Source organism: Erigeron canadensis, chromosome 6, assembly GCF_010389155.1.
Source record: "Erigeron canadensis isolate Cc75 chromosome 6, C_canadensis_v1, whole genome shotgun sequence".
In the NCBI taxonomy this organism is placed as follows: Eukaryota; Viridiplantae; Streptophyta; class Magnoliopsida; order Asterales; family Asteraceae; genus Erigeron; species Erigeron canadensis.
In genome coordinates this window covers 2,270,393-2,284,092 of record NC_057766.1, presented here as the reverse complement: position 1 = coordinate 2,284,092, position 13,700 = coordinate 2,270,393, and the positions used below count along the sequence as shown (strand labels likewise).

The 13,700-nt window shown below is 30.8% G+C and overlaps 1 protein-coding gene across 1 annotated transcript; it reads left to right on the top strand.

The window, feature by feature from the left end:
- Positions 1-8,463: 8,463 nt before the first annotated feature.
- On the top strand, positions 8,464-13,627 carry LOC122603087 (mechanosensitive ion channel protein 6-like). The gene is made up of 5 exons (XM_043775701.1): positions 8,464-10,235; positions 10,972-11,095; positions 11,501-11,794; positions 12,094-12,296; positions 12,999-13,627. Exons 1-5 carry the CDS (start codon positions 8,464-8,466, stop codon positions 13,285-13,287), a joined length of 2,682 nt encoding a protein of 893 aa, XP_043631636.1. The 3' UTR covers positions 13,288-13,627.
- Positions 13,628-13,700: the final 73 nt, after the last annotated feature.

Below are 13,700 nucleotides of genomic sequence, written 5' to 3'. Positions count from 1 at the left end.
TCCTAAAATCTCAACCACTCATTTTTTTATTTTCCCCATAAATCATTTTATTTCTCTAATTCATTCAAAATCTTTTATCTCAAAAACCGTACATCGATAAATTATAAAAATTACATGGGTGTTCTTAAAATTTAATGTTCTTTCATTAGAGATGTCATTCGATATACTTTCAATGAATTTTTAAATCTGAGGGCGGAGCCTGTACGGCTAATTAAGGATTAGCTATCACACTTTATGACATATCACCTCCTATTACCTATCACCCCCACCATTTTACCGTCGCAATGCGCGGGTACTTTGTCTCGTACTATATTATAAAGCAAATAAGGTTTCAACTTTCAATTTCAACCATGTATGCATGATAATGCATGATAATGCATGATGTACCATACATCAATTTCCCACAACTTTCAATTTCATTTTCATCTCTCTCAACAAATCTCAACCGCTCATTTTTTTTTTCTCTTCTCCATAATCATTTTATTCCTCTAATTCATTATAAATCTTTTATCTCAAAAACCATACATCCATAAATCAAAAAATTTATATGGGTGTTATTAAAATTTCATGTTCTTTCAATAAAGATGTCATTCGATATACTTTCGACGAATTTTTAAATTCAAGGGCGGAACCCGTATGGCTAAAGCATTTGGCTATCACACTTTATGACCTATCACACTCTATGACCAATCACCCCCACCATCTCACTCCCGTTAACTCCATGGCCGCCGCGACGCACGGGTACTGTTCTCGTCTTTAATAACAAAAAAAAAACATACGAGTTTTTTAATATCACTTTAATTTTATTTTTGGTATTTTGTTTGTGTTTGTTTATTATTTAAGATTGATTTTTTATGATAATTTGTTAGTTTTTTTATATCCATGATGGGGGAAATTGCTTTAAATGCTAAATTGACAATTTGCTTATACGAAATCTCTTTTTTGTTTAGTTATTGTTTGGTGGGATATGAGAATAAAGCTTATAATATTGATTTAATATATGATAAATATTTTAATTACTTTACTCATATAGATTAGTTTCCAGCGAAATACGCGAGATGAACATATTAAGATTTCGTAATAACATAATTAATAGTTAAAGATAAAACATGTTAAAATATGAGGATATGTTTTAATTCAAAAAAACTTTAAATATCGAAGTTGTTTATTAAAATATATATGTTGAGTCCTATTGTAATTGATTCTTAATAAGGAAGAGTTTAAAAGAATGTATGTTAATTAATTTTTCATTATAAATTTAATTAAAAAACTTTCACCATATTATTTATAACTTATTTTAATAATAAAGGGTACAACGCTTATGCAAATTGTTCTGAACTTTTTCTCTCTTTTTTTTTTTTATCACAAGTTAGTTTGTAGTTACAATGTCAAGTTTTTAAGTACGTACACGTTGCTATATCTCGAGTTAAATCGAAAAGTATTTTAAGGTGAAGGAAAAATGATATATCATCTTAATTAATCCTCCTAAAATTTCCTCGTAACGACAAGATCATGACATTTGTCAAAATCAAGATATGAGATTAGGACAGAGAATTAATGAAATACACATGTCATGTTTTGATGACTTTTGGAGGATTTTTAAAAAGATTAAACATTTTCCTAAAATATATATACGTTCAATGTTTTATAAATATATATTCTTAAAGTTTGATTTTACCTAAATTTTTAATATTTAAATTTATATATTTAACAATTCATTTTTTTTAAAAAATATTTATAAATAACCCGTATATTTGACACGAGCATTCTAATATAACACTAATTTTAAAATTTATAATGGATAAATAATATACCTTTTAATATAAAAGCAATAACATATATTTATATGAGTAATTATATATATATATATATATGGCTATAGCCAAGAGAAAAAAATAATTTAACTTTTAATCTCAACCATTTAAAATTAACTAAAAATCTAATCCTCACCATTGAAAAGAAAAAACTAATCTAGGCAAGTTAGTTATTACACCCAATGTTTTGACTTTAACATTAATTTGAAACAAAAATAATTAAATATGTTAGTAATGGAAATTGGAAAGTAAAGAAAATCATCGATATGAAGTTAAAAAAAACATTTCACCCATTATGCCATCCTTGTCGACAAACTAATCTGTACAACTGTAATTATATATAAAATCTCTAAGTCATTTATTGTTTGAGTTTTTTTTTCCATTGTTTGTGATAATGTTTAGTTTAAAAAATGCGTAGTATTTGATTAAGTTCAGGATATTTTGGTCAAAAAATGTTGACAGTATAATAACATTAAAAGATATATGATTTTTGTAGGTTTCAAATTCTTTTAAGAAAAAAGAAATAATAAAAACAAAAGGGATAATGGCACGGGAGTGTAACCAACTATGACCAAAAGGTTATGTAATGTAACCAACTACTCGATTAGCTATGTAGTGTAACCAACTTTGTTTTTTGAGTTATGCAATGTAAGCAACCGGATACAAAACAAGTTACCGGTTACCACTTTTATTATATATATATATATATATGGCTACCATAGCATAGAGAAAAAAATCAACTTCACAAAATGATCTAAGCCATCTAAATTTACAAGCAAATTAATCTTGACCCTTTAAATTCAAAGTCAAATTATTTCAACTAAAAAGAAGTCAATTTTCTATTTAATAATGTGGTATATACATATTTTTACACCTAATATGTATTTAATTAACATGCTAACACAATAAAACACTTTCCTAATCAAAAATACAATAAAAATTGTGACACAACTATTTTGAATTTCTAATTACCCGTATCAAACCATGTTCCCTAAAGTGGAGTTTTTTTCCTAATACATATAAACAAAAGTCAAAGTTTCTAATTAGTAAAAAATCCTTACAAATGTTAAAATTATTTTTCTATACCATTACAAATACCACAAATAATTTTTTTTTCATTTTAATACATCAAAAATTTCAAAAAAAATAATAAAATAAATAATAATCAGTAAAGTGTTTTATATTCGTATCTCTTCATGTTTTCTCCATCTTCATGTTAGTTCATTTATGTTTTCTCCATATTTATATTAGTCATTCCATACGAGATAATGATGATGATGATATCCATTGATCAAACGTAATATGAATCAAGTGAAGCTGAAAATGAATATGTTCCATCTAATAGATGAAGACTAAACTATCATCTTTTCATGTTATCAAATAAAATATGTTACTTATTTATTCCAATAATGCTTTAAATCTTTTAAACCATTTTATTGTGAATGGATCGAAGTTTTGATGTATCTAAGATGTTAATTTCTTATATTCCAATATTTTTTTTTAAAATTTATTTTATACATTTGTTTGTTTCTTTTTAACCTCATATAATTACATGGATATATTTACTTAAGATTTGAAATTAATAAACTGTCTAAAAGAAAATTGTAAAACTTCAAAGATGGGGAAAAAGGGTAAGTGGGTGGCCACCCTTTAGAGCCATGTACCTATTGGTACTCAGCGCGTTTACCGCATATACGCATACGCCGGTGAAAACCCTGAAGACTTGGTTTGCAAGTCCCCATTTTTAGGGGTACGGTACCACTAGGGTTTTTAACCCATCGGTAAAAAAAAAAAAACTTCAAAGATGTTTCAATGACATTCTTAATTTCTTTGTTATATTTATTTTTTAAGTCCAATATAGTTGGAAGAACAAATTTTGATTGATAACAATTGTTAGATGCACATTTGTATTTAATTGATATATATAGATGGTTGTTGTGATGCATAAAACAAATATAATTCACCATTATTGTACAATATATCTTTCCATTTAACTTAGAAGTTTATATAGAGCTGGGAGGCATGGTATAAAATTTGATGTAAATATATGATTTGCTAGAAGTCAAACTTGCAGACATGCATGGTATAAAATTTGCATGTCATGGTATATTTTGGTTAAAATGATTGGTCAAACTTGTAAGAAATAAGCTACACCAATTCATGATGCTAGAATAAATAGTATATGTTTGCAAGAAATATGATACATGACCTGTTTTCAGCTGGCTAACCTTGACATGGCAATGCGAATGGCTTGTCAAGTTTGGACAATTGGTCAAAACTCAAATATAGATGAATTATAGCTCATTTTGACTATTATTTTTTCTATTTTTATCTTTTTATCAGGGAACAAAATTCATTGTTGGTGTCAATTTATCTAAGGATTAGAAATACATACATTAATGCACAAAATGACTTGGAACTGTGAAATTACAAAAAGGTTTGGGTTTACAACTATCTTAAGTTTGGTTTTGCAATGCTTTATGTTAATTCTTACTAGACTTATGTCCGCACAATGTGACGGCGGTGGGGGTAGTGATGGCGGAGGTTGTGTTAGTGACGGTGGTGTGGGCGGCAAGGGGACGGTGATGGGGGCGACAATGATGCTGAATGTAAAAGTAATTGATGTTGAAGGTGGTATTGTAGTTATTTTAAGTGTTGAAGGATCTACACCTGAAAATTATTTATTAAAGGTATTATATTATATGTATATTAAATGAAGATGTTTAAATTAGTGAATAAAGGAAAAGAGTTTTTTTTTTGGTTTTTCAAATGTAGAAAGTTTAAGGAAAATAAATACAAGAGAGGTGATTTATTTTACTAGATATTATAGACTAATAAAAGTTGAATATTTGTACTTTTTATCAATTTATGGTATTTTTATATACAAAGCTGAACATGTTTCGCGTACTCTAAAATATAAATTTATTATTCATAACCCGGTCAACGACCGGGTATAGATCTAGTTATAAATGTTCAAAGATCAACTATCAAATAATATAATGATATGCAAAATCATGAGACAAAGGTAAATACCATATTAAAGATCGACTATGATCCCAAATCCGAAGTTATCATTGTAGTTTAATATTATAACTATTAATGTCAGTTAAATAAATATATAAGGTTTAATATAAAGTATAAGGACTAATGTTGTGTTTTTTTAATTATAAAATTGAAAATAACTGTTTGAGGGTTGTAATTAAAAGTTGAAACTCATTTAACGGTTCTTATTTTTTTATAAAACAATTTAGGACCTTCTTATATATATATTGGTAGATAGATAGCATCAAACAAAATAATTGATGTCAATACAGGTACCATTATAATTACATTATTTAGGAAAAAAACACGAGATGATAGCAAATTCAATTTCTTGATACTTCTTTTAATTAATACTTAAACAGTGAGAATTGTAAAAAACTTAAAAAAAAAACTTCATGACGATTCTGTCAAGTTATCATTGTTATTTTCATTTTTATTAAAAGTTTATTGTTTTAATTGAACAGTCAGTCAAATAGCAACAGTGAATAAAACTTTATCTTAGAAGAGCGAGGGTATGTCGGGGGTAAAAGTTATTGATCGTTTATACCAAAACATATAATTATTCATTATTCATATATTTGTGTGTATCTACACTGCAAGTGTACCTACGCAATGCGGTGGCGACGATGACAACGGTGGTGGTGGTGGTGGTGGCGGAGGCTGTGATGGTGACACATAGTGTATAATAGGTTATTGATACAAAATATATATTAGGGTATGTTTGGCAAAACTAGCTGATAGCTAGTGGTTGGTAGCTGTAAGCTGGTGGCTGGTAGCTGAAAGCTGTAACTGAAAGCTGGAAGCTGTAGCTAGTAAATATATATATAAGTGTTTGGCAGAATAGCTGTAGCTTTTACTAAAATGTGTAAAATGACAAAATTGGACGTAGATTAATATACTAAGCACATATATAATTTCCTTCTTGGTTAAATATGTATATATATATGTATACTCTTTTATAAACAAACTATACCCCTTCTTTATTTAACTTTCTACCTTAAAATACCTAACTTACCCTTAATTTATAACACATTCTCAACTCACATACTACATTATCCAAAATATCCCTAAAATATTTTCCAACCCTATTTGTCCAAACTATTTCTTTCCCTTTTTCACTAATTTAAATATTACCTATAATAATCTTAATGAAATTTATCAACAACATACATCATTTAACCCTTAAAATAACTACACTATATCCTTTTACATCAATTACCTTTACATTAATAACTACTCTTTCGCCGTCGCATTATACGGATACCTCAATCGTATATATAAACTAAATCTATTATCTACAAATATATATGAAGTAAACTAAAAAAAACTCCAACTTAACTTACATGTACATAAAGTTTATATTAAACCTTCAATTGATATGTAGCTATATGATACATTCTTTTGTTGACTTTTGTGATTCACCACGTGTAAACAATTTGTTGTTGTTTATCGAATTTACTTTTGAGTTTTTGTGGCAGCGAGAGAGAATGGAAGCAGACATGCCATATACCTTCACAAGGATATCAAAGTAATTTTTTAGAGCATAAGCTTGCAGCTCCATTCTAACGCTAGTCATCCTAGCGTTCTATAAACAAGCTTTTTCACCCAATTTTACAGCTTGAAGCTTTTTAACCAAATAAGGATTTTTATTGCATATGAACTTTTTTTTAAAAGTTTAAAGCTCTTAAAAGCTTTTTGTCAAACATACCCTTAATGTAAAATTTAGTTGTATAGTTATTTTAAAAGTTGAATAGTAATGTAAAAAGCTTGAAAAATATTTTTGCATTAACTCCTAAATAAGGTAATATAGTTATTTTAAAAATTGAATGATATTTTTGCATTAACTCTATCGCCGTCACTATGCCATCATCATTCTTTCGCTCTTTCGTTAAACCTTTTTTTCCAACCGATACGCAAATGGATATCCTAGTCTACATGTGTGTACGCCACTGATCTAAACTTATGTAAGTATGTAGTAAACCTTCAAATTTTGAAGTTTTTAGTTAAAATCCGAATATATGTAAAATGTTTACTTGTTTTGAAATAAGAAATTTACATAAAAAATTCTAGATTTACTCTGAAACTTAAAATAATCATACATTCATACAAAAAAATTGTCACTTTACGTTAATTTTTCGGTACGGGACGAAAGTCAAGAAATGCAGGAAGTCGCTCTAAAACAAGTCATAGTGTGTGAATATAATAGTGTATCACCTTTTTCATATGAGTTGGACTGTTGGAGACGTGCAATTATTTTCCTCTGTTTCAACTCACAAACGCGGCTTCCCGACAAAACGTAACGCTAAGTGACAACTGTACGGTCGTGATCAAAGGATCGGAAAAACATCTGCTTTGTTGTGTTCTATTACCTTTTCAACCCTTGTAGAATCACATTTGATACAAATATACCCTTTAATGTTACCTACTATTGCTAATAATTCCAACTATTAGCTGTGTTATATGACCATGTGACCCGTAAAACATCTTTCACATTGATTTTGTAATATTAAATGCATATGATATTTATCGTGACCTATGGACTTTCAAAACTAGCTAGTTTGTAAGTTTATAATTTCTTATTTTAAGGTTTATTATCAATTAGCCGATATGACGATCTATTTTTGGCTTAATGTGATATTTATCTGTTTGTGCTTAGTTTTAGCTATTTTTATGACCTACTTTGATGATGCTTGGTAAAAGTTGTGTTTGATTTTGTAGATTATATCTATACATGTATAAGATTAAGTTAACATTTATATAGTGTATATCGAAACTAAAAATTCATTGATTAATATCTCTTCTATTTTTGTAAGCTCAACAAAGTTTTATATAAAGTTCTTAAAAACTTTATAAAAAAACTTACAAATAAATAACGCGTCAAATATTGAGGTTATCTAATAGCAAAATAGAAAATTATATTATAAGACACGACATTTATTCATTTAACCGTAAACCGTGTAAGAGAAGTAACTATTGCTCCCTTGTTTATTTATAGCAAAAAAATCTGTTTCAATCTTTCACATTTATTCCACCAAATAAATGTATATGGACTTTCATTAATTAAAATCACATCAATAAGTAAATACTAAATACTAGTAATTATTCTAGGTAAATATTGTTACTTATCTTTAAATGTAACCAAATCTAAAAAGTAAAAATAAAAATAAAATATAAAATAAGATACGTTTATCTTGTGGTATTGTTACTTATCTTTAGAGTATTTAGAGTCTTTTTGAAAAGTTTTAAATTTTATTTTAAATATTTGGATAGAATAACTTAGTTTTCTTTGAAAGAAAAAGATAAAACGTCCTGTTTTAACATTTGATTCTATTCCTTAAATTCGTACAAATATTTCAATAGATTTGTCTAGAAAAAACAGGAGTTAACTTAAATAATATTTTAACCAGGGATAAAAAGAGACATACACCACAAAGTTCAAGGGTCTTGTCACGGCCACAAACCGAGAATATTTTTTAAAAAATTTTATTATATATTATTCGGTGCACTTTACTCTGGTGATTCATCACCTCCGCCGTGCTACTGTCTACTTTAAATGTTAAAAAATATTTTTCTATTTTCTTAGATTTAATATAAACCTTTGAATTGAATGGACAAACTGAGAAAATCATTCAACAGATCATCACCCCAACACGAAAACCAAATCGAACCAGAAGAAGAAAAACAAAACTTACTTCACACCGTGGTCCAAATTCCATCACACCCAACTTCAACTTCAATGGCTCCAAGTGGTGGTTCACCCGAATTCGGCGTGAACCGAAAAGAAAATGTGATGAATGGTACTAATAATAATAATGTTGCTAGCTCTGCTTCAAATAATAATAATAACAAAGAAGCAGAGCTAGCAACATTTAATTTAAATAATAAAAATATTAATTCTAGTAACTCGAGTTCGCCAAACCTTAGTAATAATAATAATAATAATAAGGTTTGGCGAGATTCGAGTTACGACTTTACAAATGATAATGAGAAGTTCGATTTTGGAACTTCTGAAACATCATCTACACATCAATCTCCTAGTGGATTATCTAGGATAGCTGAAAGTCCACCTAATAACTATGGAATACTTACACCTAAAGAAATTAGGGTTTCGTTTCATGAGGAAGTTGTTGAGCCGCAGCCGGTACGGCAGCGTACCGGCGGTGGCGGTGGCGGTGGTGGTAGTGATGAAGTTTTGGTTTGTTCAGGAAATGCGTCTTTCAGGGGAGGGAAGTCGAGTTTGTTAAGGACGAAAACGAAGTCTAGGTTAATGGATCCGCCTGAAAATGATCAGAGGTCGGGTCGGATAGGATCGAAGTCGGGTGTTTTAGGGAAAGGAGGGAGTGAGATAGATGAGGAGGATCCGTTTTTAGACGACGATTTGCCGGATGAGTATAAGGAGTTGAGGTATAATAAATGGACTTTACTTCAGTTTTTTAGTTTAATATTGATACTTGGTGCCTTAGTTTGTACGTTAACTATTCCGTTTCTCGAACATAAACGTTTAGTTGGACTTAAATTATGGAAATGGGGGGTTATGATATTGGTTGTGATATGCGGGAGGTTGTTTTCGGGTTGGGGGATTAGGTTTATTGTTATATTGATAGAACGGAATTTTCTATTGAGGAAAAGGGTTTTGTATTTTGTTTATGGGTTGCGGAAAGCAGTACAAAATTGCGTTTGGTTGACGTTGATTTTGATTGCTTGGGAATGCATATTTGATGATAGAGTTGAGGATATTGGACGTGGGAAGGATATTTTGCCTTATGTGACCAAGATTTGGATTTGTCTCTTGGTTGCTACGCTTTTTTGGTTGGTTAAAACGTTGCTTGTTAAAGTTCTCGCGTCGTCTTTTCATGTGAGTACGTTTTTTGACCGGATTCAAGAATCTTTGTTTAATCAGTATGTGATTGAGACGCTTTCTGGTCCACCGTTGATTGAGATTCAACAAGAACGGGAAGAGGAAGATAGGGTGATAGAAGAAGTTTCAAAACTTCAAAATGCCGGTGCCACTTTACCAGCTGACCTTAAGGCGAATATATTTAAAAGAAGTGGGAGGATTATTGGGACACCGAGAACAAACGCTACAAGCACTCCAATGACTGGTAAAAGTGGCAAATTTTCTGAAGTTATTACTCCTAAGAAAGTTGATGAGGGGATTACAATTGATCACTTGCATCGGCTAAACCAAAAGAATATATCGGCTTGGAATATGAAAAGGTTGATGAAAATTGTGCGTACTGGGGTGTTATCTACTTTAGATGAGCAATTGGAGGGTACAACCGGTGACGAGGATGATTCTGCAGTGCAGATCACTAGCGAAAAACAGGCTAAGATTGCAGCCAAGAAGATATTCAACAATGTTGCTAAACCAGGCTCCAAGTAAGTTTGTGATCTTATTTTTATGCTTTTATGACTAATTTTGTGTTTGAATTTGTAGCTGTAGTAGCAAACGTGTAATATGGGTAGTTTGGGTAACAGGTCAAACGGGGTTAATTTAATGGGTCAGGGCGACCCGCAACATTTGTTGTTGTCCATATAATATTTTATTCTGTTAATAGTTGAAGTATTAATATGATTACATCAGTTGTCTTGTTGGTCAAATACCTGGAAGTAAGACGATATAAAAGCAAATGGTGTGTTTGACTTTTTCAGCCTGTTTTTTCTCTAGCTTATTATTTTGGAAAATGATAAATCAACCTAATTCATATGCCTAAAAATCAACCTGAAACCTTAAGAATTTGACAAGTGGATTTCACTAATTATCTTTCCTAATCTTATCCTTTGATTTTTCCACATGTAATCATCTTGTGATTAGATATTTTTAGGCGTATAAATTTTATAAAAAGATCGATTTTACCTGTAACATGATTTAAAGGTGTCACAAGCTGACCCACTGTGAAAATAATTGTGAACCAGCTGCACATCTTCGTATTCCGGGTACGTAAAAGATCCTAAATAGTTTTACGATGAATTGGTCACTGGTCACTATTGGGAGAATATGTTGCAGGACTTTGTGGGTATTTATAAGCTGACTTAGCTATTAATGCACCATACCTTTATCCATGTTGTCATTTCACGCCTTCACGGTATCTTAGAATTTTGAATGCATTCACAGACGCATTTTCCTAGAGGACTTGATGCGTTTTTTGAGGGAGGATGAAGCATTAAAGGCGGTAAGACTCTTTGAAGGAGAAAGTGAAACTAAAGGAATCAGCAAAGGAGCTCTCAAAAACTGGGTGGTATGAAAGTTTTCTTTTTGATAGATGTGGTTCCACGGCAGGTTGTGGTGGGTAATGGGTCAAAATGAGTAATTTATGGTACTTGTTGACTCAGTTCAAATAGATTGATTTGTTTATAAATAAATATAGTATGCTGCCACATCCACTTAAAAGAATTGTGTTATTACAATAATTACATACTATAATCTTTTTGAATTTGATGATTTTATGTATTGAAAATGCACACTTTGGATGTCAACTAACACTTTGGGGTGTTTGACCTTTCAAAAAATAGAGCATAATAGTAATCGACCCTTTATAAGTAAATGGGTTGAAATTTACAACTTTACATCACAATGATCGACATAGTTCCATAGTAAAAGATACGCGTACTGCACTGAAAAATGATATATCTGTTTTTTCTAGGTCAATGTATTCCGAGAAAGAAGAGCTCTTGCATTGTCTCTCAATGACACAAAAACAGCTGTAAACAAACTTCATCAAATGTTGAACGTTGTTGTTGTGATCTTGATAATCGTGATCTGGCTTCTTATACTCAAAGTTGCAACTACACATTTCTTCATATTCCTAAGTTCACAGTTGCTTTTGGTTGTGTTTGTGTTTGGTAATACTTGCAAGACAACATTTGAAGCCATTATTTTCTTGTTCGTAATGCATCCATTTGATGTAGGTGATCGTTGTGAAATTGACAGTGTTCAGGTAAACTTCTAAATGTTTATCTCAGTTATGGATTTGTTTGGAATATTTGCACAACCAAAAGATTGTATTTTCTGTAAAAGTCGACATCTAGAGGCTGGTTGGTCAACTTTAGTTATCATAAGAAGAACCAACCTGTATACCCGTTAACATCAAAGTATAGTTCCCAAAACAGATATTGATTATATTGTGTTTTGTTATGGTACAATTTGCTGTTAAAGAATCTTCTTTTTAAGTAAGAATACCATGTACTTTGCTTCTTTTCTTTTCATGATTGTAATTTCCAATCGTGCTGATTGCAGATGGTTGTCGAGGAGATGAATATACTGACCACAATCTTTTTGAGGTTTGATAACCAGAAAATTTCTTACCCGAACAGTGTCTTGGCAACAAAACCGATAGCCAATTATTACCGTAGTCCGGATATGGGAGATGCTATCGATTTTGTTATACATGTATCAACTCCTGTGGAAAAGGTGGCTTTGATGAAGGAGAGGATTACAAGGTATGTGTCAATACTCATCTTTATAACTATGTGTTTTTCTTTGGAGTCATTTGTTTGTTCATAAAATCACTTGAATTTATTAAGTCCAATCTGGTCAAAACATTATATAGTAAGCTGCATTGGTAACTTGTCAACATGGACAGGTTGGGTAAATGGGTAAAAAATGGATTTTCATTGGCGAGGTTTGGGGCGGTTTGATTGACCTAAAACACTCTTTTTCATTTTTTATAAATATCTTATATAAATGATAAAACGTAAAAATGATGGCAAAAACTTTCCTAATACCTACACACGTTGGGCAATGTTCCAACCCATTGGATTCATGTTGACCTCTTGTCTCGTTGGCACTTTGATACTTCCGTTAGGATAGAACATATCCCATATCGATCAATTCATATGTAAATAGGTGGGATTCATTATTGTATAGAAAAAGTCCGTGTTGAACAAATGAAAATCAAATATCAGTTTTATGGACAATGTGTACTAAATACCAACCCTACCCTGACTTGCATTTTAATTTTCATTATAAGTTCATGCGGGTTTTCACTGTTAGGTCTCTGTTTGACATTGTCAAAACTTTTCACATATTAAACAGTGATGAGTAAGATACTTATTTTGCCATAAGCATATTAAACTTCATCGTTTTGTCCAATTTTGATCAACTTAACATAAATAGTTAATATCGATTTCTTGTTACCATAGTTACATTGAGAACAAGAGTGACCATTGGTACCCGGCACCAATGATCGTGGTGAGGGATGTGGAGGATTTGAATAGGTTAAAGATATCAGTATGGATTTCACACCGTATGAACTTCCAAGACATGGGTGAAAGATGGCAAAGAAGAGCTCTTCTAGTTGAAGAAATGATTAAAATCTTTAGAGCCCTTGATATTGAATACCGGATGCTTCCTGTTGACATCAATGTCCGTAACATGCCTGGTTTAACATCAAGTCGGCTTCCCTCAAATTGGTTGGCTTGCACAAACTGATGATATTAGGGGGTGAATTCTTTAAACTGTTTTCTTAATGAAACCGTTAGTGTAGTTTAGACTTGGCAGTGGTTACATGGTACTATATATGGTAGACTTGATGCATATGTGAATACTTTCATGAAAGATTAGGATTGTTGGTTTTGAAGTTCATCTGTTGGTCTATTTTTGGTTTAGTATATTGTATTGTTTTGCGGGTCTCTTTTTCATTTTGTGAATATGGAAGAGACCCAAGGGATTTGAGGAGTACGTGTCAGAAAGGCTAAACCGGATTCTGTTTCTTGTTTTGATTTCATTTTACAAAAATAAAAATGAAACCAACTTGGAAGTTCAATAAGCATCATGTAATATCTCCTGTGAAATTGATTGTGATAGTCTTTCTCAAACTTGTTTTTAAAGATGATATATATTTG